The sequence below is a fragment of the Strix uralensis genome, chromosome 17, assembly GCF_047716275.1.
Source record: "Strix uralensis isolate ZFMK-TIS-50842 chromosome 17, bStrUra1, whole genome shotgun sequence".
Taxonomy (NCBI): Eukaryota; Metazoa; Chordata; class Aves; order Strigiformes; family Strigidae; genus Strix; species Strix uralensis.
Genome location: NC_133988.1, coordinates 5,080,975 through 5,103,213, shown reverse-complemented (window position 1 = coordinate 5,103,213; position 22,239 = coordinate 5,080,975). Strand labels below are relative to the sequence as shown.

At 48.1% G+C, this 22,239-nt stretch overlaps 2 protein-coding genes across 7 annotated transcripts in view; one reads left to right on the top strand and one right to left on the bottom strand.

Moving 5' to 3' along the window:
• TAOK3 (TAO kinase 3) overlaps nt 1-17,554 on the top strand; it is a 94,117-nt gene extending 76,563 nt beyond the window's left edge. For all 6 annotated transcript variants that reach the window (XM_074887014.1, XM_074887019.1, XM_074887015.1 and 3 more), the window contains 8 exons: nt 6-140; nt 8,305-8,541; nt 9,097-9,225; nt 10,206-10,409; nt 13,203-13,442; nt 14,384-14,596; nt 15,033-15,215; nt 16,108-17,554. In XM_074887014.1, coding sequence (XP_074743115.1) covers nt 6-140; nt 8,305-8,541; nt 9,097-9,225; nt 10,206-10,409; nt 13,203-13,442; nt 14,384-14,596; nt 15,033-15,215; nt 16,108-16,269 — 1,503 coding nt within the window. In that variant the 3' untranslated portion in view covers nt 16,270-17,554. The remainder of the gene's footprint in view (nt 1-5; nt 141-8,304; nt 8,542-9,096; nt 9,226-10,205; nt 10,410-13,202; nt 13,443-14,383; nt 14,597-15,032; nt 15,216-16,107) is intronic.
• Nucleotides 17,555-19,416: 1,862 nt separating this feature from the next.
• PEBP1 (phosphatidylethanolamine binding protein 1) lies at nt 19,417-22,193 on the bottom strand. The gene is made up of 4 exons (XM_074887047.1): nt 22,021-22,193; nt 21,458-21,567; nt 20,765-20,865; nt 19,417-20,315 (listed from the first exon to the last, which is right to left on the bottom strand). The coding sequence occupies exons 1-4, from the start codon at nt 22,153-22,155 to the stop codon at nt 20,098-20,100; spliced, it is 564 nt and encodes a 187-aa protein (XP_074743148.1). The 5' UTR covers nt 22,156-22,193; the 3' UTR covers nt 19,417-20,097.
• Between the last annotated feature and the right edge of the window lie 46 nt (nt 22,194-22,239).

Here is a 22,239-nt window from a genome sequence, read left to right as displayed (position 1 = left end):
TGCAGGATCATGTATTTATAAGGGATGAGGTGGGCCACAGGGATCGCAGGCCTGAGGTGCGGCCTACCCAGTCAGTGCAGAATCAGGCCCTCCACTACCGGAACCGAGAGCGCTTTGCCACAATCAAATCAGCATCTTTGGTAAGCAGCCACCCCACCCCACCCCACCTCCTCTCATCCCCTCTCCCTCTGCAAAGGGGTCAGGAAATTTTTTTCTCTCCTGATTATTTTTTGTTGTTGTTGGCATAGCAACTAGATATTGCACTGAAAGATATTTTAGCTCTGTGTGTGAGATGTAAAATGTAGAATATACTTAATTTCTCTGTGTATTTCCAGTATGTGTGAGAGAAACCACCTTCCTGGGTGAAGTTAGTATCATCTCAGATTTATCCCCCCCCCCCCCCCCCCTTTTCCACCTCTCTTTTTTGTTAATATGTTTATTTGCATGTGCATAAAGTATGTATATGTGCTCGTGTGAAATATGCTTAAATGCTGTGAAGATGCAGATGGGTTTTGAAACAATAAGATTGCTGCTTCCCAGCTGAGCTGCTGGCTGTTTTTTCATTCATTCATTTATTTCAAGCAACTGTACTGTGACTGCATTTTTCAGCTTGATCCCTAGGAAGGATTGCTGGGTTGCGATAACAGAGAGGGCTTACAGCAGGCTGTGGGCTTACAAAGAGGAGGGGGATGGGATGAATCCATCAAGATTTGTACTATTGCAAATGTGATTGCTGTGGATGCCTTTGTAGTAGGGAAAGGGGTGTGTGCCAGAAGAGTTAGTTGTCGTGCCGCCTCCCCCACCTTGCATCCGCACGGGCTGCAGTCGGTAGCAACCGTTTTGAGGGAAAGGAGTGAAAAATGGCCTTTTAAAGCTAAAATAAATGTAATCTCAAATATTTCAGCCTGATGGTATTAGAGGTCAGATGGACAGGGAGCGTTGGAAAGTAACCACTGTTTGGCCATGGCACTTGCTCAGTGCTATGACATCATCCTAGACCAACCCCGAAATTACACCAGTGAGCCCTCCCCTTCTTGTTTCACCCTGCCTGAACGGTGGGGGTTTTTCCTTCTATACCACCATTTCTTGATCCCCCGAATCGTTTCCCATTTCTACATGCACAAGACAGAGCGTGTGTGCGTGTGTGACCACAGCTAAAGGTTGTGAGTGGAGGGAAAAAGCAGCAGCAGTGCCAGTAGCCAAATCGTTCAGTGTGGTGGTTGCTGCTGCTGTTAAATTCTAAAATGATGCTGTGGCAGTCAGACTTCTGGCCAGATGCTCCATGGGCTGACATTTGAGGGGAGTATCCAAGTTCCATCTTTTCCAGGTGTACTTCTGGGTAGCCGTACCCTGAGTGCACCCCAGGCTGGTGTCCTCTGCTCCCCCTTCCCTCCCCCCCAATTTAAAGAGTGACCTAGAAATGTGTGCATTAGAGGACTTCATGCAACACACCTGACACAGGCAGGATCTCTGGTCTCCTGGAGACCCTCTGCCTTGTGAATTTTTCTCTTTTCTATGTGTGTGTATATGCACCCAGTATAGTGCCAACACTATTGCCTGCGCTGAGCAAATAAAAGTAGGATCCAGTTAGGTCAGCTGGAGGGAAGAAATGGTGAATGACTTGAGTATTGTACTCCAAACTTATATCCAATTTGACTGATAAATAGATATGTGTGTTAAATATATTCATGTGCTTTTACTCTCTGTGGAAAGCTGCTGCACCTTCTGTTCTGCCTTCAGCAGCAGAGCCTATAACTCCTATCTTCCTTCAATATGTCATCCCTGGACTACTTGGGTGGCTTGAAGGTATTGCATGGCAACGCCCCCTTGGGAGCTGATGAAAGATGTTGGTATGAAGGTATGGACCGTGAGGTCTTCCCAGACCTTTAAGCTCTGGGGAAGACAGCTAATGTCCCAAGGTCACTCCTAAATCCCAGGGCAGCCTCCTGTGGGGCTGGGACTGTGTCTACTTTAATTCCTTAGTCACTTGGATTTGCTAAATCTCTCTGCTTCAGTGACCAAATGATGATAAAGATAAAATGAATACTGGGTGGAGAAAATGGTAGGCTTTTTGGAAAACTTCTCTTTTTTTTTGATTTTCTGTGAAACATGCTCTGATACGGAGCGTATCTGGACTCATGCTGGGAGGGCTTAGGGTGCACACTGAAGGTGTGCAGTACATGCACAGCATAGTGTCTTTTTGGGGAGAGGCAAGTCCCACCTGTCACCTTACTATCTTAGCCAGCAGGCCTTTGGAAAAGCACATGGTAGTATATCTCATGCAAAAGCTTTGTTGTCCCCATCAGATGCACACGTATCCTCTTCCCAGTGTAGAGGGAAGTTCCCAAAGCACCACCTTGGTACTACAGGAGGTGTTAGTGTGTCCTTAGGTTCTGAGGTTGTGTGGTGGGCGAGAAGCTTCCCTGTGTTTAAAACAGAAATATTTTATTTCATTTCCGTTAACCTTGTGATGGGCTTTCCTTTTAATAATCTTTCATTCCCACCTCTTCATGTTCCAAAATGGAAATCTAGGAAAAAAAAAAAAAAACCTGAGTTGAAACCTATTGCAGAGAACATGAAGAATGCCAGCGTACGTGCTGGGTTTGAAGTGCCAGCGTGGCTGTCAGCACACTTTTTTATCACTATGCATTCGATCACCGCTCGGTGGCTAGATGATGTCAGTGGGTAGTGGTGCTGAATGCTGCTGCTCTTCTGGCCAAGGGAAAACTTCCCTCATGCCTGCTGCCTTGTCTCCTGCTTAAATATCTGTGTGGAGGGCAAGGTCAGCTGGGTAGCTGATAGGGGGAGAATGACCTGAACATGTCTGGAATTTATAGTGTGAAACCAGAAATTCAGACCTTATTCATCTCTCCGTGTTAATTTACTCTTTCAACAGCATCTTGAAAAAATCAATCCTGTGTGAATTGGGTGCTTGAGATCCCACAGTGTTAAAAACGAAGGAAACCAGCATGCTGTGGTGGTTCCCTACATCATTGCTGCTGACCATCAGTTGGTTTCTCAGCAGCTGGGTACCGCTTCCTGGGCACAGAAAGGTTATGCAGTTGAGAGCATCAGGTGGCCCATATTGCAGAGGATCAGAAAATGAGAGTTTTGACCCCAAATTCAATAATACAGGATGATGTTTGGGTATAAAAACTTCTGCTTGTGGGATTTGCTGAACACCACCCCCCAATATGAGAGCAGGGCAGCGCTGTAGAAGAAAAGCACTGAGTCTGGGGGCCGGAGGGCTGTGCATGTTGCTTCACAGCTGTTCCTGCTGGTGGAGTCCAGGGTCTTGAGCCCTCAAGTCCTTGTTATTCACCCTTATACCAGGATATTGCAGATGGAAGAAAGACTGGCATTTCTAAATGGATGCTCTCAACTTGGAAGTTGGATCTCTTTCCAAAAACAAGCTCAAGTAGTTTCAGTGAGTGCAGAGGTCACAGGAGAACTACATTAGACAGCTCTTCCCTCCAGATGTCCCAGTGATTTTAAGCAGATTCCCCTGCCCTGTTGCTTTGCAAAAGCATCATGTGAACAAGAACGAAACTGGACGGACTTTCAGATAACCTAGTGAAATGGGCTATCCACAAAGAAACAGGCTGTGAATATACCTTTTTAGTCTTTCAGTGATGCTTTGCTATTACTTGGGTTTAAAAAGATCATGAATAAATGAGCAAATGTGGTTAAAAAAGCTGAAGGAGCTTACCTTTGGTCATAACCCAAGCAACAGTTTCAATAGTCGCTCTTTCCTGGACCACTTTTCTCTTTGGTCATTGTGTAGACCAATAGCGCACACACCCCCCCGCTTTTTTTTTTAATGACATTCTTGTGGCAACAATAACCATCACTCACTTGGAACAGTGGTGGAAAATACGAAAGTAACTATCTGAAATGGAGATCAGGTACCTACTACATCTCTGTATTATTTTGCAGACTATCAGTGACCCATAAATTAAAAGTTATAACTAGAAATCTAAGCCTCGAAGCTCAGAAAGATGTTGTTTAAAAAGAAGGGTAAAGGTTCTGCATGTTGATAAGATTACACCTATCAACATTTTCAAGTGAAAGATGTTTTTTAAATATGTGCAAAGATGCATCAGTCTGCATTTCTAGATGTCTTTCATGCCTGACTCCTTAACTCCCCACTGCCTCATGCATTTCCTTGCTAGCTGCTTTTACAGTTTTTTCAAATGAAATAATCTAATAGTTAACATTTCATAGAAAGATCAGACAGTGTGGACTCTATCGAAGACCTTGGCATTCTCTTTGAAATCCAAATGCCAGCAAAAGAATTATGTGATCTCATCCAGGGTCTGCAAAGCCAAATGTCTAGGTACGTGTGAGCAGGCTTCTCTGGATGTGGCCATTAAAATGACACCAGGGCAGTCTGACTGCAAAACCAGGTACGTTTACATGATGGCTGTTTCCTTGCACCCTCTTCTGCTGGAGCAATGACATTCTATTCCAGATGGTTGAGTTTCTCCTAATGGGCTCATCTGGCTGCTGCCTTTATAGATCTTTGCTCTAAAAATACTGAAGTTGTTCGTTCTTATCTCAAAGTTCCTCTCTTGCTCTGAGAGACTACTGGCAGTGTCCTGCTCGGTACTCTGCTTCGTCCACCAAAGAGGAGCTCAGTATTTCGTTTGGTTATCAAGAGGGGAGAATAACTGTCCTTAAGGAGTGTTTTCAGTATCTTGGTTAAACAGTGTAGAAAAAGGAACTCTAAAGAGCTGCTGGTTTGGAGAAGTAGTTGTGAGCCCAACTTTCTTACGTAAAGCAAAAATCTTGGAGGGGTGAAACAGAGAAAGTTTGAATTTTATGGCAAGTGAACTGCCTGTGGGAGTAGGTTGGAAAAGACATCTCTCTTCTCAGTTCTGTGTGTGCCAAAGTTACAGAGAGATAAGAAACTGAGAAAATGTCATACCTTAATAAAAGCTGTTCTGTTTTATACAGGTTTTTGGTTCTGCTGATGACTTGCTTGATTATTGCATGCTGTAGATAGAGCTTCAGGAAACTGCAGTTTTCTGCTTTAAAGGATCCTGACATTTTCTGGTTACGTGGGGAACAAATTCTGCGATGAGCAATTCAGTTGTCATCTTTCTTCCCATCATAATCTATGGGATTATTCTTGTGAAATACTTTGTGAAGTTCCAAGTGCCTTTGTCTAAGAACACCAGAAAGGTGATTACTGGAACTTCCCCAAATTTTCTTTTTAAAATGGTTGCTCAAGCTGTTCATTCATTAGGGGCTTAATCTTTAAAACCATAATCCTTTATTCATTCATGTGTTGACATGCTTAGTCCAAAGTACTTCTCTGGTACTGAACTGGTCATATTCAGTAACTAATGTTTATTTCTTCCAATTTCATCCATGCCCTGAGATCACCGTTTGGACACCTTGTCTTCGAAGATGGAGTTCTAAAGAGTGTTGATCTTGATCAGAGATTATGGTGATAAACTAGGTCTTTAGCACAAGAGTGCTGAATGAAGACATTAAATCTACGAGATGTCCATCAAGTCTACTGTTCTCCTCTCTTGTCTTCAGGAATGAAATGCTTCTTTTGTTTTTCTCTGACTTTTTAATGTCTCATCTTCTGCTGTGACTGGAAGCCTTTATCAGCTAGTGTTATAATTAGTAATTGTAACCTATTGTTGGGGATAAATATCTCAGACCTACTGTGAAGTCGTTCAAAGATGGAGTTCTTGTCATGATAGGGACAAGCTGAGCAAAATTGGAAATGGGGTGTGCAGGAGCAGAAAAAAAAAAAAAAAGGATAAAAGTTTAATGATTTTTGCTGTAAACAAGTGCACTTTCTAAATCTCATTAGAGATTAGACCGAAGGGGAGACTAGCAAAGTTGCTAGAGGATTCTTAGATCCATTTTTTTCTTATGCTCTTGCTATTTGCTTTGTTCTGCCAACTTCTTGGAACGGAGTGTGCTGTGCAGAACGTCCCACTGCTCACAAAAAGGCTGGGCCTCAAAAATAGCACATGCAGGAAGAACTTGTACTGCTGCGTGGTGGTTACCGTATCTCCTTGTCTCCTCAAGTCCCTGACCAAGTCTGTTCTCTCCAAGTCGTATGTCATTTAACATAGTAAATGGCATGTGTGAAATGTTGGGGGTTTGCCTGTCTTACCTGACATCTGTCTCTTACAATCAACTTGGATGACTTCTCAGAGGAACTTTCATTACCTGGAAGCTTCTGTCAGAGATCTTATTCTTGCTAAACTTGACTGAAACCTGCAAGTTCCTACAAATGCTTACCAACTTCTGCAAAGTATGGCTTGCTTTTTTTTTTTTTTAAAGTGTAACAAAGAATATTTTAAAAAAAGCTTTTTGAACTATAGCAATACACAGGGGGGCTAACACTCTGTGTTTCTGTAGTCATTTCTACAATGTCACATATTGCTGGTATCTGTCTTAGATCTGTTTCACTACCTAGTCTCAAGCATTCGACGGCTGCTGTGTTATAAGTATATATCTCATCCAGTCACCTTCAAAATAACATCCCAAAATTTCTTGTACAAGGAGGATGTGATTTATGCATCATCACTTACCTCGTAGTTGATGTTTGACTTCACTGATGTGGTGAACCCATTATCATCACTTCCGGGTAATGGTGTCTGACGCAGCACTGTAGTCAGGCTAGTTCTTTGCTTTCTTTGCGATCAGATGTTTCCCTTTCTCTCTGGGATTGCCTTTGGAAGGGATGAGGGGAAGACAGAGGCTGTCCACCTCAGTAGCTTCATCCTTTCATGTCGTGTTTCTATTCTGGGACTCTGACTATAATTTTCTTGGTTGGTAAGTATTTACTGTAAATAATTGTTAATCTGTTTCAAGGTGAAGGCTTTGGGAGGCTCTTCCTAACCTCCTCTTCACACTCCTCCCAAGTGTTGGTAGTCATTTGAGCTGAGACAGGTGGCAGCATGCTGTCTGCCTTGGGTGACACATCAGTTGTGGTGTTAAACTTGCTTGTTGATTTTGAATCTCTTACTTGATCACTGCTTCCTATCAGCTATTAGTCCTGAAGCCCAGGGCTGCCAGCAAGTGGGCTTGGTTTGCTGCTCAGTAAAGCAGCTGCTCTTCTTCTGTTGAACTTGAGCCTTCTCAGGTCTGTAGGTGCATCCCATCCTACATCTGAACTTACTTTGAAGAATCTCTGAAAAATAGCCTTCGAATGACAGCAGTACTGTAGTAGGTGCCAGTTCTTTCTCTTGGCTGCTATGGAGAAATTCATCAGGAAGGCTGGGCTCTTGCAGACTGCAGGAAGTTGGTTCATAAAGCTTCAGTAATCACCTTCAAAGGGCTGAGCTCTTTGCTTTGTACTTGTTAAGTGTGAAAGGAGAGGTCCCCTCGTACAGAACCAGGAACTGCCACTCTACGCATATACTAACGGCTCCAGCTTTTGGCTCCCAGAGCTGTCATATAAAAGATCAGCAGATCTTTACATGTGCAGTTCCTGAGACTGTATTTAAAAAAAAAAAAAAAAATCAGTCTTGGACAGTTTTCTTCTTTTGAAATGGAAGCATTACCATTTGCATTTTCTTCTGAAAATTTTTGGCACAACGTACAAGGGTTTGTTCTTCCTTTCACATGGATACACTTGGGCATGGAAATGAATGTGGAACTTGTGAGTTTGTTTCAGCTGAGCAGGGTTTAGAATCAGCTTAGACCATCTGATCAATCTTGTTAAGTGCACACAGTTCCAGAACAGTGTTCCCTTGTTAGAAAACTTTCATTTTCAGTAGGGAATGAGCTCAGTCTGCCATCCTCTTGAATTTTAAGAAGAAATTTTGAAGGAGGCTACTCATTGCAGGAAATAGGTATTGAGGGACTGAATTGGAACTGTGGTGACTTGAGGAGGAAGAAGAGAGTAGGAGGGTTGAGAAGGTTTCTTAAAATGGGTGCCATCTTGTAAGTCCACGTCACCCTCAGGATTTGAGTCCTGTGTCTGAAGAAGGTTGTCCAGCAGCCACCTTTGTTTCCAGATCTCCTCTACTGTTTCCTGGAGTCATTAGTAGCCTTGTATTTCCTTTATTCGTAACATGGCATTTTCTGTTGTTTTACTGAAAACACACGTAAAAATCTCAGGAAAAGATGCAGGTAAAAATTAGGAGAGAGAAACCTTACGGCCTCATTTGTGGTATTAAACAGCAGCACCCTCTGAAACCTGGAACAGCATTCCTTGAAAGTTGATTTTTAAGAGTACAGCAAAGCAGGGTCTGGTTTACAGGTAAGCAGCTAATATGGAGCTTGTGTGTGAGGAAGGCCACGTAGCACTTCTCCTTTTCTTGACATCAGGTTACAAGACAGATCCATGAGCATGAGCAGGAGAACGAGTTGCGGGAACAGATGTCAGGATATAAGCGGATGCGGCGCCAGCACCAGAAGCAGCTGATCGCCCTGGAAAACAAGTTGAAGGCCGAGATGGACGAGCACCGCCTCAAGCTGCAGAAGGAGGTGGAGACACATGCCAACAACTCGTCCATTGAGCTGGAGAAGCTGGCCAAGAAGCAGGTGGCTGTGATGGAGAAAGAGGTGAGTAGAGTTAAAGGCTCCTGCTTAAAACCCATGTTCTGAAGTGCACTGTATGGTCACTGTCTGGAGCGGCCCTGGCCAGTTTTGTGAAATAGCTACAGGTCAACCTTCTGGGTGATGGGCATTCCATTGGCATCAACCGATACTGTAGCTAGTGACAGCTGGCTAAGAGAGACCGATAAACTCTGGGGAGACCTTGGAGGGCAATTCTGCCTCATGGCTGAGGGAATGACAAAGCTTGCTGCTGTTACTCAGTCTCTTTAAAAGTCAATGTGTTAATCCGTGTGGTAAATTAGTGAGTGGGGTGTTACCCTCTGGGGTGGTTTTGGTGGAGAGGTAAGAAGCATGAGGAAACTCTTAAATGTATGTGGGCATTATGGGGTTTTTGTGCAAGCAGTTTTCATGTGGCTGAATACTCATGGCTTTGTCTAGCACAGTGGTGGGAGAATTGATAGACCAAAAAACACACAACAGAAGACTGATTTGTGCTGAATTCAGTACCTGCTCCCTCACCTTTTGGTTTTTTTTTTTTTTTTTTCTCTCTGTGCCTTGCAGGCAAAGGCAGCTGCGGCAGATGAAAAGAAATTCCAGCAACAGATTTTGGCTCAGCAAAAGAAAGACCTGGCGACCTTTTTAGAAAGTCAGAAGAAACAATACAAGCTTTGCAAAGAAAAGATTAAAGAGGCAAGAAACCATCATTTTCAGGGCTGAAGGGGTGTGGAACGAACATGACCTAGACTTTCGTTTTGATAAACTTGGGCCAGCCCAGGGGTTTAAGGGATACTGTCATGCTTGGAAGCAAATTTAGATTCTGAGCAAGTAAACTTTCAGGAACTAGGAGCATCTGGCAGTATTTCTAGAATAATCTGTTAGGGTGCTAGAGGTGCCTTCACAATTTGCTGTAGGGCAGAATGTTTGAAACCAAGGGTGTTGAGGGAAAATGGGACTTCACAGAGAATTCTTCTTCCCCTTTTTCCTCATCTGTTTGGTTTTGGTTTTTTTTTTTTTGCTTAAGCTGTGAATAATCAGAGCAGCCATTTAGATGTCGCTTGACTAAAAGCCCTGTGATCACTTATATAAATTAGAAAAAGTAGTAACTTAGTCTATAGCTTATCTATCCCAAATTGCATTACTTAAGCACAGCATCCCCACCACATTGCAAAAATCATTTGCTGTTAAGAATGTAGAAGTGAGAAAATGAATAGCAAGGAGCCCTGTTAAGTGTCTGATTCAATAGAGAATCAAGCCTGAGTCCTGTTAAAATGAAACATAAGCCCAAGCTGAACTCCTTTGTAAAACAGGTGCAGAGCTGGAAAGGGAGCTGCGGGGTGTGACCCGGTCTCTTTCCTGGACAGCCAGAGCATCCCCTGCAGTGGTGTGCACTGTCTTTTCATTGCTGCACTGTTTAGCCCCTGAGATGTTTGTGTTTAATGGCCACTTTTTCCTCCTCCTCTTGGTGGGACATAATACAACTCCAGAGGCAGTAGGGCTGGGCCTGGCCAGGTGGCAAGTGTGGTTCTGCTGGTACCTGGTGGTGCAGTCAGGATTTTGGTGTCTTTTCGTGAACTGAATGGCAGAGGAGTAGCCAGTGACTGAAGCTCCTCCACATCCTGTGTCACTGTGATCCTAAGGGAAGTCTTGTTTTTGACCATGTATGCATGCAGGAAATGAATGAGGACCACAGCACGCCGAAGAAAGAGAAGCAAGAAAGAATATCCAAACATAAAGAGAACCTGCAGCACACACAGGCTGAAGAGGAAGCCCATCTTCTCAGCCAGCAGAGACTCTACTACGACAAAAACTGCCGTTTCTTCAAGAGAAAAACAATGATCAAGAGGCATGAGATGGAGCAGCAGAACATTCGAGAAGTATGGCACTCTTCACTTCCTTTCCTGAGCGTTTCTTTAATTGTTTTAGCTTCATGTTTGTAAAACAGTTTGCTGACTGACAGTAGATCTTCATGTTTCCAGTTGCTAAACAGAACTGAGAAAAACGTGGGAACTGTATTTTGGGAAATAGTTTTCCACACAGATGTGACTGCTTTTATTAACTGAGGAGGGGCGGCATCGTTGGCTTGCAGACAGAAATATTATGTGGGCCACCCACTCTGGGTCAGATGCTTCCTCTGAGCTCCTGGGCATTAGATTTTGGGGGACCCTGCTGGGCTTCTTTCACAGCACAGGGCAGAGCAGTTTGTGCCACGTTGAGTGCCAGGGCCACCTGTGGGATGGCTGAAAGGGCATCACGTGAGGAGTTCTACTTGGCTAAAGAAAACTTCCACAGTTGAAATAACATGTAATAAACCAGTAATAAACTTATGAACAATATTAAGGTTGCAGAATGAAATGTTACAAATTTAAGAAATACCAAAAATTCAGTCCTCTTTTGTGTCTGCTTTCTGGTTGTCTGCAAATAATCAGTTGCTTTTCCACTGGGCTCTGTTCAAATTAGTGCACACAGTGGGTGATGGTTTGCTAATGAGGAGCTATTCAACATCTTGCTTTTCCTCATTAGTTATTCACCCTTGCCTTACAGGCTACCTGTAGTCAAACAGCACTTTGGAGAAAGAATTACTACTTGTAGATTTTTCTGTGGTAGTCGCTGTAGTTTCTGAATTCTTCATGAATGTTATTTTTGGATAAAGACTATCAGATGAGAAGGTATTTTAGTAAAGGTTGAGAGTGAGTGATCGATCAAAAATTTCTAATAATCATGTACTTAATCTGTTACCATCAAATTTTCCAGCATACTTAACGTTGCCCTGTATTTTACCTGTTCAGAGCTTTGCTGCCCTTGACTTCAGATGTGCCTGGGGCTGCTCAGCTGCTTTGCAGATCACATCCAGAAATGTCAACTCAGCCACCCTGACAATGAACGACACTGAAAAATTGGATTTGGGCACCTTTATCACACCATATAAGCTCTGTGGCAGGGATGAGAACAGAATTCAGTTACCTAGCATGGTATTTTAACCAGGAAACAGTCATCTGAGCCCCTGCATTTAAGCTCTTAAGAGACCTAATTTTCAGAATTAACTAAAAGTGTTTATTTTCTGAAAATAGCAGCCATATGAACTACTTGAAATTCACTGGGTCAGACAGCTGAAGCAAATAATGCTTTGAGAATGTTTTTTTTTCTTGATGTTTTAAGTAGCCACAGAGGTTCTTCTTGTAGAAATGGGAAAGTGGTTGTGAGAAGTGGAGTGCCTCTATTTGTTCATGCTGTGTTAACTGAAATCAGGTGTGGAGTGGGCCCAGGAGAGGCTGGCTGTCCTGGCCTAAGGTGAAGGCCCAGGAGAGGCTGGCTGTCCTGGCCTAAGGTGAAGGCACAAGTGCTCACTGCATGGGCTGACGTGCAGTCTGAGTGTGCTACCTGCCTTTGCGCAAGTGGGAAATTATTGCAGCACACCAGTAGATCTAATTTATCTTGGCTGTCAAGGTGCAAGTTTTGCTATCCTTATGGCCACGATGTTGCCATCCTTATGGCCAAGAATGCAGAAACAAGACCTGGTTGTTTCTTTCCCCATCCTCCTGGCTTAAACCTGTCACAGCTGTAACAGCCAAAGGGTCTGAAGTGCCTATTTGTGGGTGCTGATGTTGAGAATTACAACAGGATTACAACATGCAAGCAACAACTCAGAATACTTAGATTTTTTTGCTTCTATTGCAGAAACTCCTTAGACTGAGCCAACACTGGGCTCTCCCTGTGCTGGGCGCTGGGCGTGTGCGTAGTGCGAGGCAGCCCCCGCTGTGCCTGTCTTAGTCTAGCGTGAAGCACAGCGATGAGTTGTAAACTTGAGAGCTGAAACTGAGACGTACCAACAGACCATCTGTGAAGGTCACCAAATATCAGCAAGGGGTACAGCTGTAATCACTGCTTGACTGAGCTGGAGTCAGCTCTGTGTTCCACAGGTTGTTGCTGATACCTTGAGACAGAAATATTAGCAGTAATCAGGGAGAGAATCCAGTATGTTCCTCTTCCTTGGCTTGTAACTTGGTGAAAGTTTTCCGAGACTGCGTGGCACCATGTGTGGGGACCCTTAAATGTGCACATTGCAAATTGTTTGAGGCTTTGGTTGTATCCTCATTTTAAAAAAATGTGCTGTGCCTGGGGCCAGCAACCACCTGTACACAGCAGTAGATTAAATTCTTAGCTGATATGTGTTGGAGCTGTTCACCTCTGCTTTGGCCATAGTGTAAGTGATAGGAGAGCAGCCTCATCTCCCAGTGGCTAGCAGGGGGTCAGCGTAATTTAAAACAGACAAATAACAGCTCCTGATTTGGTCAGTCACCCCAGCCCAGACCCTCCCACCTCTGAGCACCCCAGGATGTATTTACAAAAACTCGTGTGATTCTCAGCAGTCACAGAGGGCTGGCGTGTGGTCCCAGTGCCACCTGCTGGAGACTCCCTGGGCGATCCAGGAGCTGCCAGAGGACCAGGGGAGGGATGGAGGGATGGATGGAGGGATGCTAGGTGGCCAGCTTTATTAGCGTTCCCATCGCGCTGCTGGGTTTGTGTTTCCCCTGTGGCACGTAGAAGTCCCTGATGTCATCTAGAGGAGTGACCAGGACACCCGGCCTCACAAACTCAACTACTGCATCTCAGGGCAGAGAGAATCACTCCTCAGCTTTTGTCTTGTGCTCTGCTGTCCTCTTGTGCAGGAGTTGAACAAGAAACGGACCCAGAAGGAAATGGAGCACGCCATGCTGATCCGGCACGACGAGTCGACGCGCGAGCTGGAGTACAGGCAGCTGCACACGCTGCAGAAGCTGCGAATGGACCTGATCCGGCTGCAGCACCAGACTGAGCTCGAGAACCAGCTGGAATACAACAAGCGGCGAGAGCGGGAGCTGCACAGGAAGCATTTCATGGAGCTCCGGCAGCAACCAAAGAACCTGAAGGTGCTGGAAGCTTTCCTTCCTCCTCTTCCAACCTCTGTCCTGCCGGGGAGGCTGGTGTGTGTGCTTGCTGCCTCCTGCGAGCAGCATCCGTGCTGCAGAACCACTGCTCCCACCAGCACTGTGTGCTCTCCCTCACGTCCCTTTCCTCTGCGCAGGGCCGCTCTGGTATGAGAAAGTTGTGGCTATTGCAGCAAAGAGCTCACTGAGGACTTTTTTCAGTGCCGTGCTCATTGAGGCTGCTGGGTAAAAATAGGCGAGTCCTTAGCAAAGTATTACAGAATTTGCTTCTGATGAGCTGTACTTTCTTCAGGCCCTTGCTGGTGTCAGCCTATAAACCTTGATATGGAAAGGGGTTGGTTCTTGCTTTCAAAGTCAACAGAGAATGTGGGGATGCTGAGTACTGTGCTCTGCCCCAGTTCAGCTGCAGGTTGATTAGAAACCTCTGAGCTGTTTGCTGTGGGAGATCTCTGTTCCTCTGAACATCCAAACAGGCACGTTGCTTTTATTCACTTTGTCACACCCTCGCTAAGTTCTCAGATCTGCAGTCTCCGTGTAGCGTGTGGGGGAGGCGGGGGAGGCAGCAAGATGGAAGGCCTTGAAAAAACAAACGCTGTCTGGGAGGCAGGCGGCAGGGTGATGGGCTGGGCGACCTGCAGGAAGCAGGTGTAGAGGATGGAGATGCCCTGGGCTGAGGAGAGCTTAGTGGATCCTGTTCCTGGCCCAGGCCCGTGGCCAGTGCTGAAGCAGAGCCTGAGCTGATGCTGCTCGTTAGATCGCTGTGAGCGCGGCGCACACCCTGCTCGCCCAGGTGCCGGGGCAGGAGGCAGCGCAGAGCACAGGGCAACTGTGGCTGTCTCTCACCAACCCGCCCATTTGGATATGCTATAACCTCTCCATTCCCAGAGCTCTTCGTGCTCTTCACATCGTTCCTTCCTTGGCAGGCTATGGAAATGCAGATCAAAAAGCAGTTCCAGGACACATGCAAAGTGCAAACTAAGCAGTACAAAGCACTGAAGAATCACCAGCTGGAAGTAACTCCAAAGAGTGAGCACAAGACAATTTTGAAGAGTCTGAAGGACGAGCAGACGAGGAAGCTCGCCATCCTGGCAGAGCAGTATGAGCAGAGCATCAACGAGATGATGGCCTCACAAGCGGTAGGTGCAGCAGCCGGCACCTCCTGTCCCTGGGCGGGGGGTCCCGACCGCGGGGCGAGGAGGTGGGGTACAGTCGGGCCATCAGTCCTTGCAGCACGCCGTGTTCTTCCTCTCCTAGCTGCTGGGTGGTTAGCGATGCGGTGGTGTTGATAACAACTGTTTTAAATAATGAATCAGGCAGCACTTTCCCTCCTGTCATAAGCATCCTGCAGAACACGCATCCCTCGCCTGCTGGGGTTTTAGAATCAGATCTTCTCTGAGGCTTCTGCCTCTGTGTGAGTGGGGAAGCAGCTGTTCCAGAAGCCCTTCCTGCTTTCTCACGGTGCCACCAGCCAGAGGCTCCCAGCTTTGAGAAAGGAGAGCAGTGTGCCGCTGGCCTCGGAGCAGAGAAGTTACTAGTGGAGGGTTGAATGTTGTCTTCCCAATGATCTTACAGCTACGGCTGGATGAGGCCCAAGAAGCAGAATGCCAAGCCCTGAGACTGCAACTCCAGCAGGAGATGGAGCTGCTCAACGCATACCAGAGCAAAATTAAGATGCAGACAGAAGCACAGCATGAAAGAGAACTCCAGAAGCTGGAGCAACGGGTGTCGCTGCGCAGGGCGCATCTCGAACAAAAGGTACGTTCTGGGGGGGCTGCCGGGGGTACCTGGTTACGCGGGGCAATCACAGAATCATCTAGGTTGGAAAGGACCTTGAAGATCATCCAGTCCAACTGTTAACCCAGCACTGACAGTTCCCAACTACACCAGATCCCTCAGCGCTATGTCGACTACTCTTAAACCCCTCCAGGGATGGGGACTCCCCCCTGCCCTGGGCAGCCCATTCCAATGCCCAACAATCCGTTCTGCAAAGAAATGCTTCCTAATATTCAGTCTAAACCTTCCCTGGCACAGCTTGAGGCCATTCCCTCTTGTCTTAACGCTCATTACTTGGTTCAAGAGGCTCATCCCCAGCTCTCTGCAACCTCCTTTCAGGGAGTTGTAGAGGGCCATGAGGTCTCCCCTCAGCCTCCTCTTCTCCAGACTAAACCCCCCCAGTTCCCTCAGCTGCTCCCCATCAGACCTGTGCTCCAGACCCTGCACCAGCTCCGTTGCCCTTCTCTGGACACGCTCGAGTCATTCAATGGCCTTTTTGTAGTGAGGGGCCCAAAACTGAACACAGTAATTGAGGTGCAGCCTCACCAGTGCCAAGTACAGGGGCAAGATCCCTTCCCTGTCCCTGCTGGCCACGCTATTTCTGATACAAGCCAGGATGCCATTGGCCTTCTTGGCCACCTGGGCACACTGCTGGCTCCTGTTCAGCCGGCTGTCAATCAACCCCCCCAGGTCCCTCTCTGACTGGCAGCTCTCCAGCCACTCCTCCCCAAGCCTGTAGCGCTGCTGGGGGTTGTTGTGGCCCAAGTGCAGCACCCGGCATTTGACCTTACTGATCTTGCTTTGGGCGCGGGGTCGGCGCCGTACCCGGGGCGGTGGTGCTCTGCTAAGGGGCTGCTGACTCTGCTTCTTTCAGATCGAAGAGGAGCTAGCCGCCCTCCAGAAGGAACGCAGCGAGAGGATAAAGTTTCTGTTGGAAAGGCAGGAGCGAGAGATTGAAACGTTTGACATGGAGAGCTTGCGAATGGGCTTTGGGAATTTGGTCACATTAGAATATCCCAAGGAGGACTATAGATGAGATTAAATTTCTTTGCCATTTAAAAACAAAAAAAAAAAGACAAAAAGCAAACAAAATAATGAGAAAACTTGCAAAACCAACATTCCCCATGTTAACGGGCGTGCTCTCTCTCTTTCTGTCTCTCTTACTGACATCGTGTCGGACTAGTGCCTGTATATTCTTACTCCATCAGGGGCCCCCTTTCCCCCTGTGTCAAGTCCCGGTGCAGGACAGCTCCTGGCGGTCTTTTCCATAGTATGTCACAGTATTGATGTCTCTGTGCAATGATTAAAAATGTTTCAGTGAAAACTTTGGAGACAATTTTAATGGAAAAAAAAAAAAAAGTGGATGTTTGTTGCTTTTGAGCAATCACTCATTTTACCACCAATCAATGAAAGTACAAGCAAAAAAAAATAATAATCAAAAGATATATACAAACCCAGGGGGAGAGAGACTAAATCCGCAGCCTTACCTTAACTAGCTGCTGCATAATTTTATTTTATTTTTATTTTTTTGGTATTTATTCATCAGGAATAATTAAATAATAAAAAATTTTATTAAAGATTGAAAAATTTGATACATTTTACAGAAAAAAAACTTAATCGTGATGTACATATCAGTGGTGACATATTATTACTTTTTTGGGGGTGGGGAGGGGCGGGGCGAAGATCTGGTGATTTTTAGAAGAACCATGCCAGGCGAGGCGGGGATGAGACCTCGGCCCTCGGCATATTCTTGATTGTATCATAATCATTTTCTGCTGTCGCAGAGAATGTGAATACACTTAAATGAGCCCACAGGATCCCAGTAGCACAAATTGGGCTTTGTCAAATCGTGTATTTTGTGTATAGAAGGAATTTAAGGAGAGCTTTTACTTATTTTCATATTGTATTTTAACTGTTTCTCTGATCAAAAATTTTTTTACTTCTTTCCCCCCTTCCCTCCTGCTCCCAGCCACCCCGCCCACTCTCCAGTTCAGTACTTGGAGTTCAACACTGTCTGTTAGATCATCCCCAGCCTTTTTTCTTTTTTTTTTTTTTTGTTTTGTTTTGTTCCTCCCCCAAGTCCACCCCCAACCCCATGATCTTGGTCATAAATATTGCATTATTCACACTTTCAAACTGTGTATTTTCTTACAATAAAAAGATAAAAAAAAAAGGCTTTACTTCTTTTGCATGCACTTTAAAAAAAAAAAAAAAAACACAAAAACAACAAAACAAGAAAAACATTTTTCAGGTTCCAAGGAAGAGCATGAATTAACTGTCAGAGCTTTTAATTATATTTGTAAATAAAAGTGTTCATCACACCGCCTGGCTGTCTCATTGTGGGAGTCGGAGGTGGGAAGAGGGGAGGTGACCCCCCGCACCCCCCGGGTGTGTGAAGGGGCTGTGCAGCAGGGCTGCGGGAGCCTCTGGGCCTTGGTTCCAAACCTGCTTTTCTTGCCAGTGGAGGTTTTTAGGCTAATGGATTGTGGCTTATTTTTTTTCTGTCCTGCTTCCAGCCTTGAGGAGCCCCAAGCCGGATCAGCCCTTGCTGCACAGGGAAGTGCAGCTCTTCAAGCGTGTCTCCGCTCACCGGATACCCTTAGTCCTGTGGATCTTGGACTTGAGCAGTGGGGGATGTTTTCCTGAAAAAACATCGATCCTGTTTTAATGTTTTAAGGGCTGGGCTGAAAAAACTACCTTGGGGCAGAAACCAACCCCCTTTCCCAGTTCGAGTCACTCTGGGTTTTTTTACAGGGCCTTGCTGCAGCATGTTGAGGTTTTTGATACCTGTTTCTCAGACCACTTGGGTGCAGACCTCTGGGAAAGGAAGTAGTTTTAAAAGGGGGGAAGGCTTCTAATTCCATGAAGTAAATTACATTGTGGCTTCCTCTTTTGCAACCTTTTGAAGACGTCAGACTGGACCCAAAGGTTCCTTTTTCTGCTTTAAGCGCTTAGGAGACACCACCAGGCCTCACTCCAAGCTGTCGGAGGATCAGGAAAACAACCGGGACCTGCCGCTTGGCTGGGGAGCGGCTCCAGGTCAGTAAAGCTGGTGGCGCTGCTCCCAGGAGCAGTCGGGGCGCAGCTGTGGCAGCGTGGCGGGTCCTGCAGTGCCTCAGCTGTGGGAGCGGGCAGGTCCCTGGGGGGGCAGTGCCAGCTGTGGGCTAACGGCTCGGGGCTCCCCCAGCCCAGGGAGGCTGTGGGAGGGGGTGGAAGGGCTCCTTAACAGCTGGCTCTGCTCCCCGCAGCTGGCCGGGCCCAGGACAGACCTGTGAGCACAGCCCGCCCCAGCAGCCGCAAGGAGTGAAGTACCCTGCCGCTGGGGAGCGAGGTGCCAGCTCCAGGAACACCCTGGAGAAAGGAAGCGTCCTCTGAATTTCTAGAGCCTGCCTGCCAGCGCTCCCTTTGCCATGAAGCTTCACCGCGAGGGCAAGCTGCACCTTGACGCAAGCAGATGTAAAATTTGCACAAGGTAGGATCACAGAATCGTCTAGGTTGGACAGACCTTGAAGCTCCTCCAGTCCAACCATGAACCTCACCCTGACCGTTCCCAACTCCACCAGATCCCTCAGCGCTGGGTCAACCCGACTCTTCAACCCCTCCAGGGATGGGGACTCCCCCCCTGCCCTGGGCAGCCCATTCCAACACCCAACAACCCCTTCTGCAAAGAAATCCTTCCTAAGAGCCAGTCTGACCCTGCCCTGGCGCAGCTTGAGGCCATTCCCTCTTGTCCTGGCGCTGGTTCCTTGGCTCAAGAGACTCATCCCCCCTCTCTGCACCCTCCTTTCAGGGAGTTGTAGAGGGCCAGGAGGTCTCCCCTCAGCCTCCTCTTCTCCAGACTAAACCCCCCCAGTTCCCTCAGCCGCTCCCCATCAGACCTGTGCTCCAGACCCTGCACCAGCTCCGTTGCCCTTCTCTGGACACGCTCGAGTCATTCAATGGCCTTTTTGGAGTGAGGGGCCCAAAACTGAACACAAGTCATCGAGGTGCAGCGAATCGAGGTTGTTGGACTGAAAGCCGTGAGCACTCTGAGCTGCGTTCCTCCCACCCCAGCACTTGTTTTGGGCAGCGTGGCCAGGAATGGGGAGCTCCTGTCAGAGGGTCCAGCCCCTTTTTACCCCAGGAGGAGGAAAGGAACCCCATGAGCGCTGCCCTCGTCCCCCAAGAAGACAACCACACCATCCACCTGGGTAAATTTTTAATTGCACTGTGAGCAAACAGCACATTAACATCAGGTCACAACAGAATTTGAACAAAACAAAGTGGTCTCTCAGCTTTGAGTGGCAACAGAGAGTAGAAAGTAGTGCTATAAACCAGCTTCCCTGCCTCCTCCTCCAGCTACACCTTCACTGCTTCAGTGGGTCACTGCAGTGAAGTGGAGGCGCTGGCCAAATACTTGAGGGTAAAAATACAGAAAAAAGGGGGGGGGAGTTTCCCTTAGACTGCCATCTCCTGTCCTCGAAAGGGGAGACCACACAGCCAGCACCCACCCCAAAGTGGTTTGTACCCACACCACTGTCACACGATACTATTTCAGTACAGTAGAGACACTGAAGTGACACTAATTCACAAAGGTTTCAGTTTCCCTTAAACAGGTCAGCCTGAAGGGGGTGGCCCTTACAGGGACGCCTTGTCCTCTGGCTAGCGATCGCCTCTACCTATGGGAAGCAGCTGAAGCACAGCACAGGCCCAGCCACACCGACAGGGCAACAGGGACAGCGACAGGGTTACGGTTCCAACGGTCAGTGCAGGAGCAGCTGGGATCAACTCACTAATCAAACAAAACTACAGTGACATGCTCTGAGAGGCCTGGTCTCCAGGGGGGCAGGGGGTGCTGCACAGTGCTTTTTCGGGTCCCCTCACCCTACTTCCCCGACAGCTGCTCATAGAGCTTCGGCACATAGTCATCCCACTCTGCCTGGTAGCAAGTACCAGCCACTGGCACCCCCAGCTCATACTTGCTGCGGAAAGAAGCCACCTTGAACTTCCCTCGTTTGTCACCAGAGCGATTAGAGAGGACGGGCTCATTGCAGGTCAGCTGCTTCGGCTGCTCGTACACCAGCCACACGTAGCGGTGCAGCCCTGTGGGGAGGAGACAGCGTTACAAGCGCCGGTCACCCGCAATTCCCACGTTTAAGGTTTGCTCTGAAGTGACCCCAGGAGCGCAGGGAAACAGACGCCTGCCTTCTCCAGGATCAGAAGGCTAAGTAGGACGGAACTAAAGGAGCTTAGAGAGATGCACTAGATATGCTGGAATAGCTCGTGTCCTGCTTATGCTCATCCTCTCCCCCCACCAGGCACCACTGCCTACACCTGCAGGCACAACAGCCCCGGCCTGCCGCCAGACCAAGGGCTGCTGGTGATATGTGTCCGTGCTGACCGTGGCTACAAGCAGCAACACGCAGTCCTGCGTGGGCCACTTCTACAGTGCAGCACCTGCCAAGCAGGCAGCCAGTCTTCTGCAGGCCTCCCCTCTCTCCCCCGTGCCTGCTGGGCTCAGGGCGTGGGCGCTGCTGCAGCCAGGTACCGACCTGTTCCTTTGGGAGGTCCAGAGCCAACATAGTCTGACAGCACAGTCCCACTCCCCACATTGTTGCCTTTCATGTTGGTCACCAAGAAGTGATGCCATTCCCTAAAAAGAGGAGGCAGAATCCAGTCAGACTGCATCACAGTGCCAGCTAAGACGCTTCATTACTCCAAGCTGCTGCTTTTCCATAAGGCTGTCAGTGTAAAGGTACTGGAGCTAACAGCTGCCCCTCCTGGTTTGCCAAACCCAAAGAACACTGGTCCTAGAGCAGGTCCTGCCACCCTCAGGATGCAGAGCCTGTCAAAACCAGCTCTGTCATCCTGCCTCGTGGCTCCCTAAGAGTGGTCACAGGCTTCCAAGCCTGATCTGAAAAAGGTGAGCTGGTCCCTAGTTTAAAACTCCACTGCTAGCACAGACAGACCTAATTCCAACGCGCACACATGCCAAATTAGAGCGAGCAGCAGATGCTGTGCTTCTCCAACAGACCTCCAAACACTCCTGGCAAAAGCAGCTGCTCCTCCCCGTGCTGTCCCTGACTCAAGGAGAGATGCAAGGGCACTGTTTCTATTTCAAGCCCCAGACTCACCGCTGCACCTTAGATGGAGCACATTCCCCACCTCCTCCTAAGCCTCTGCTCAGACCTCGAGGGATGCTCTATTATCCCCAGGCAAGACAGGGAGTTGCCCACCCCCATTACCTGAACTTTGGGTCCTTCCTACTGGGAGCATCTGGGTCTGTGAGAACCAGGGTGTAAAGCTTCTGGGGATCGCAGCCATCCCACTCGATGCTGGTGGGGCGATGCTGGACCTGGAGGGATGACAGTGTTAGCACGAGCTGCCAGCCCTGCTGCCTGCACCACACAGCCTGCGCCAGCCTGCTGCACCGCACACGGAGGCCACAGGTGACCAGCAGAGGCAACAACACCCGAGGAGTTCAAGGCCATTCGTGCCAGCAACACCCGAGGAGTTCAGGGCCATTCGTGCCAGCAACACCCGAGGAATCCAAGCCCATTCGTGCCAGCTCCCATGCAGCCTCTGAGAGCCGCCAGGATTTCTCCTGCAGCACGGAGCCAGGCCTGACCGCGCCGTCCCCGTACAAGAGTCGACAGCAAAAGCAGGGCCCCTCTCGCTTCCCCGCCACACCCGGGCAGGTTCCGATGGGGTTCGCCAGAGCGAAGACGCAAGAGGCCCGGCCGTCTCCCGCCATTTTGCCGCGCCCCCGTGCGACACACCCCCGAGCGCGGCGCTGGGCCCTGCTCACCTGAGTGGGCGTGAGCACCTTGCCCAGCTCGTCTATCTCCACGGAGCCATACTTGACCCGCAGCGGGTTCGCCGGCTTCTGCTCCACCTCGGTGAGGCTCAGCGGCCCGCTCCACAGCCCCAGGTCCACCGGCATGGCTGCTGCTGCGCCCCGCTGCGCGCACTGCGCCTGCGCAGCATCCGCACCGCCCCCCCGCTCCCATTGGCCGAGGCGCCGCCA

What these genes read in the sequence shown, in the direction of transcription:
- PEBP1 (XM_074887047.1), bottom strand. Translation starts at nt 22,155, where the DNA reads ATGCCGGTGGACCTGGGGCTGTGGAGCGGGCCGCTGAGCCTCACCGAG. An exon ending in AGGTGCTCACGCCCACTCAG is followed by an intron (nt 21,568 to 22,020) that starts GTGAGCAGGGCC and finishes TCATCCCTCCAG; the next exon opens with GTCCAGCATCGCCCCACCAG. An exon ending in TGGACCTCCCAAAGGAACAG is followed by an intron (nt 20,316 to 20,764) that starts GTCGGTACCTGG and finishes TCCTCCCCACAG; the next exon opens with GGCTGCACCGCTACGTGTGG.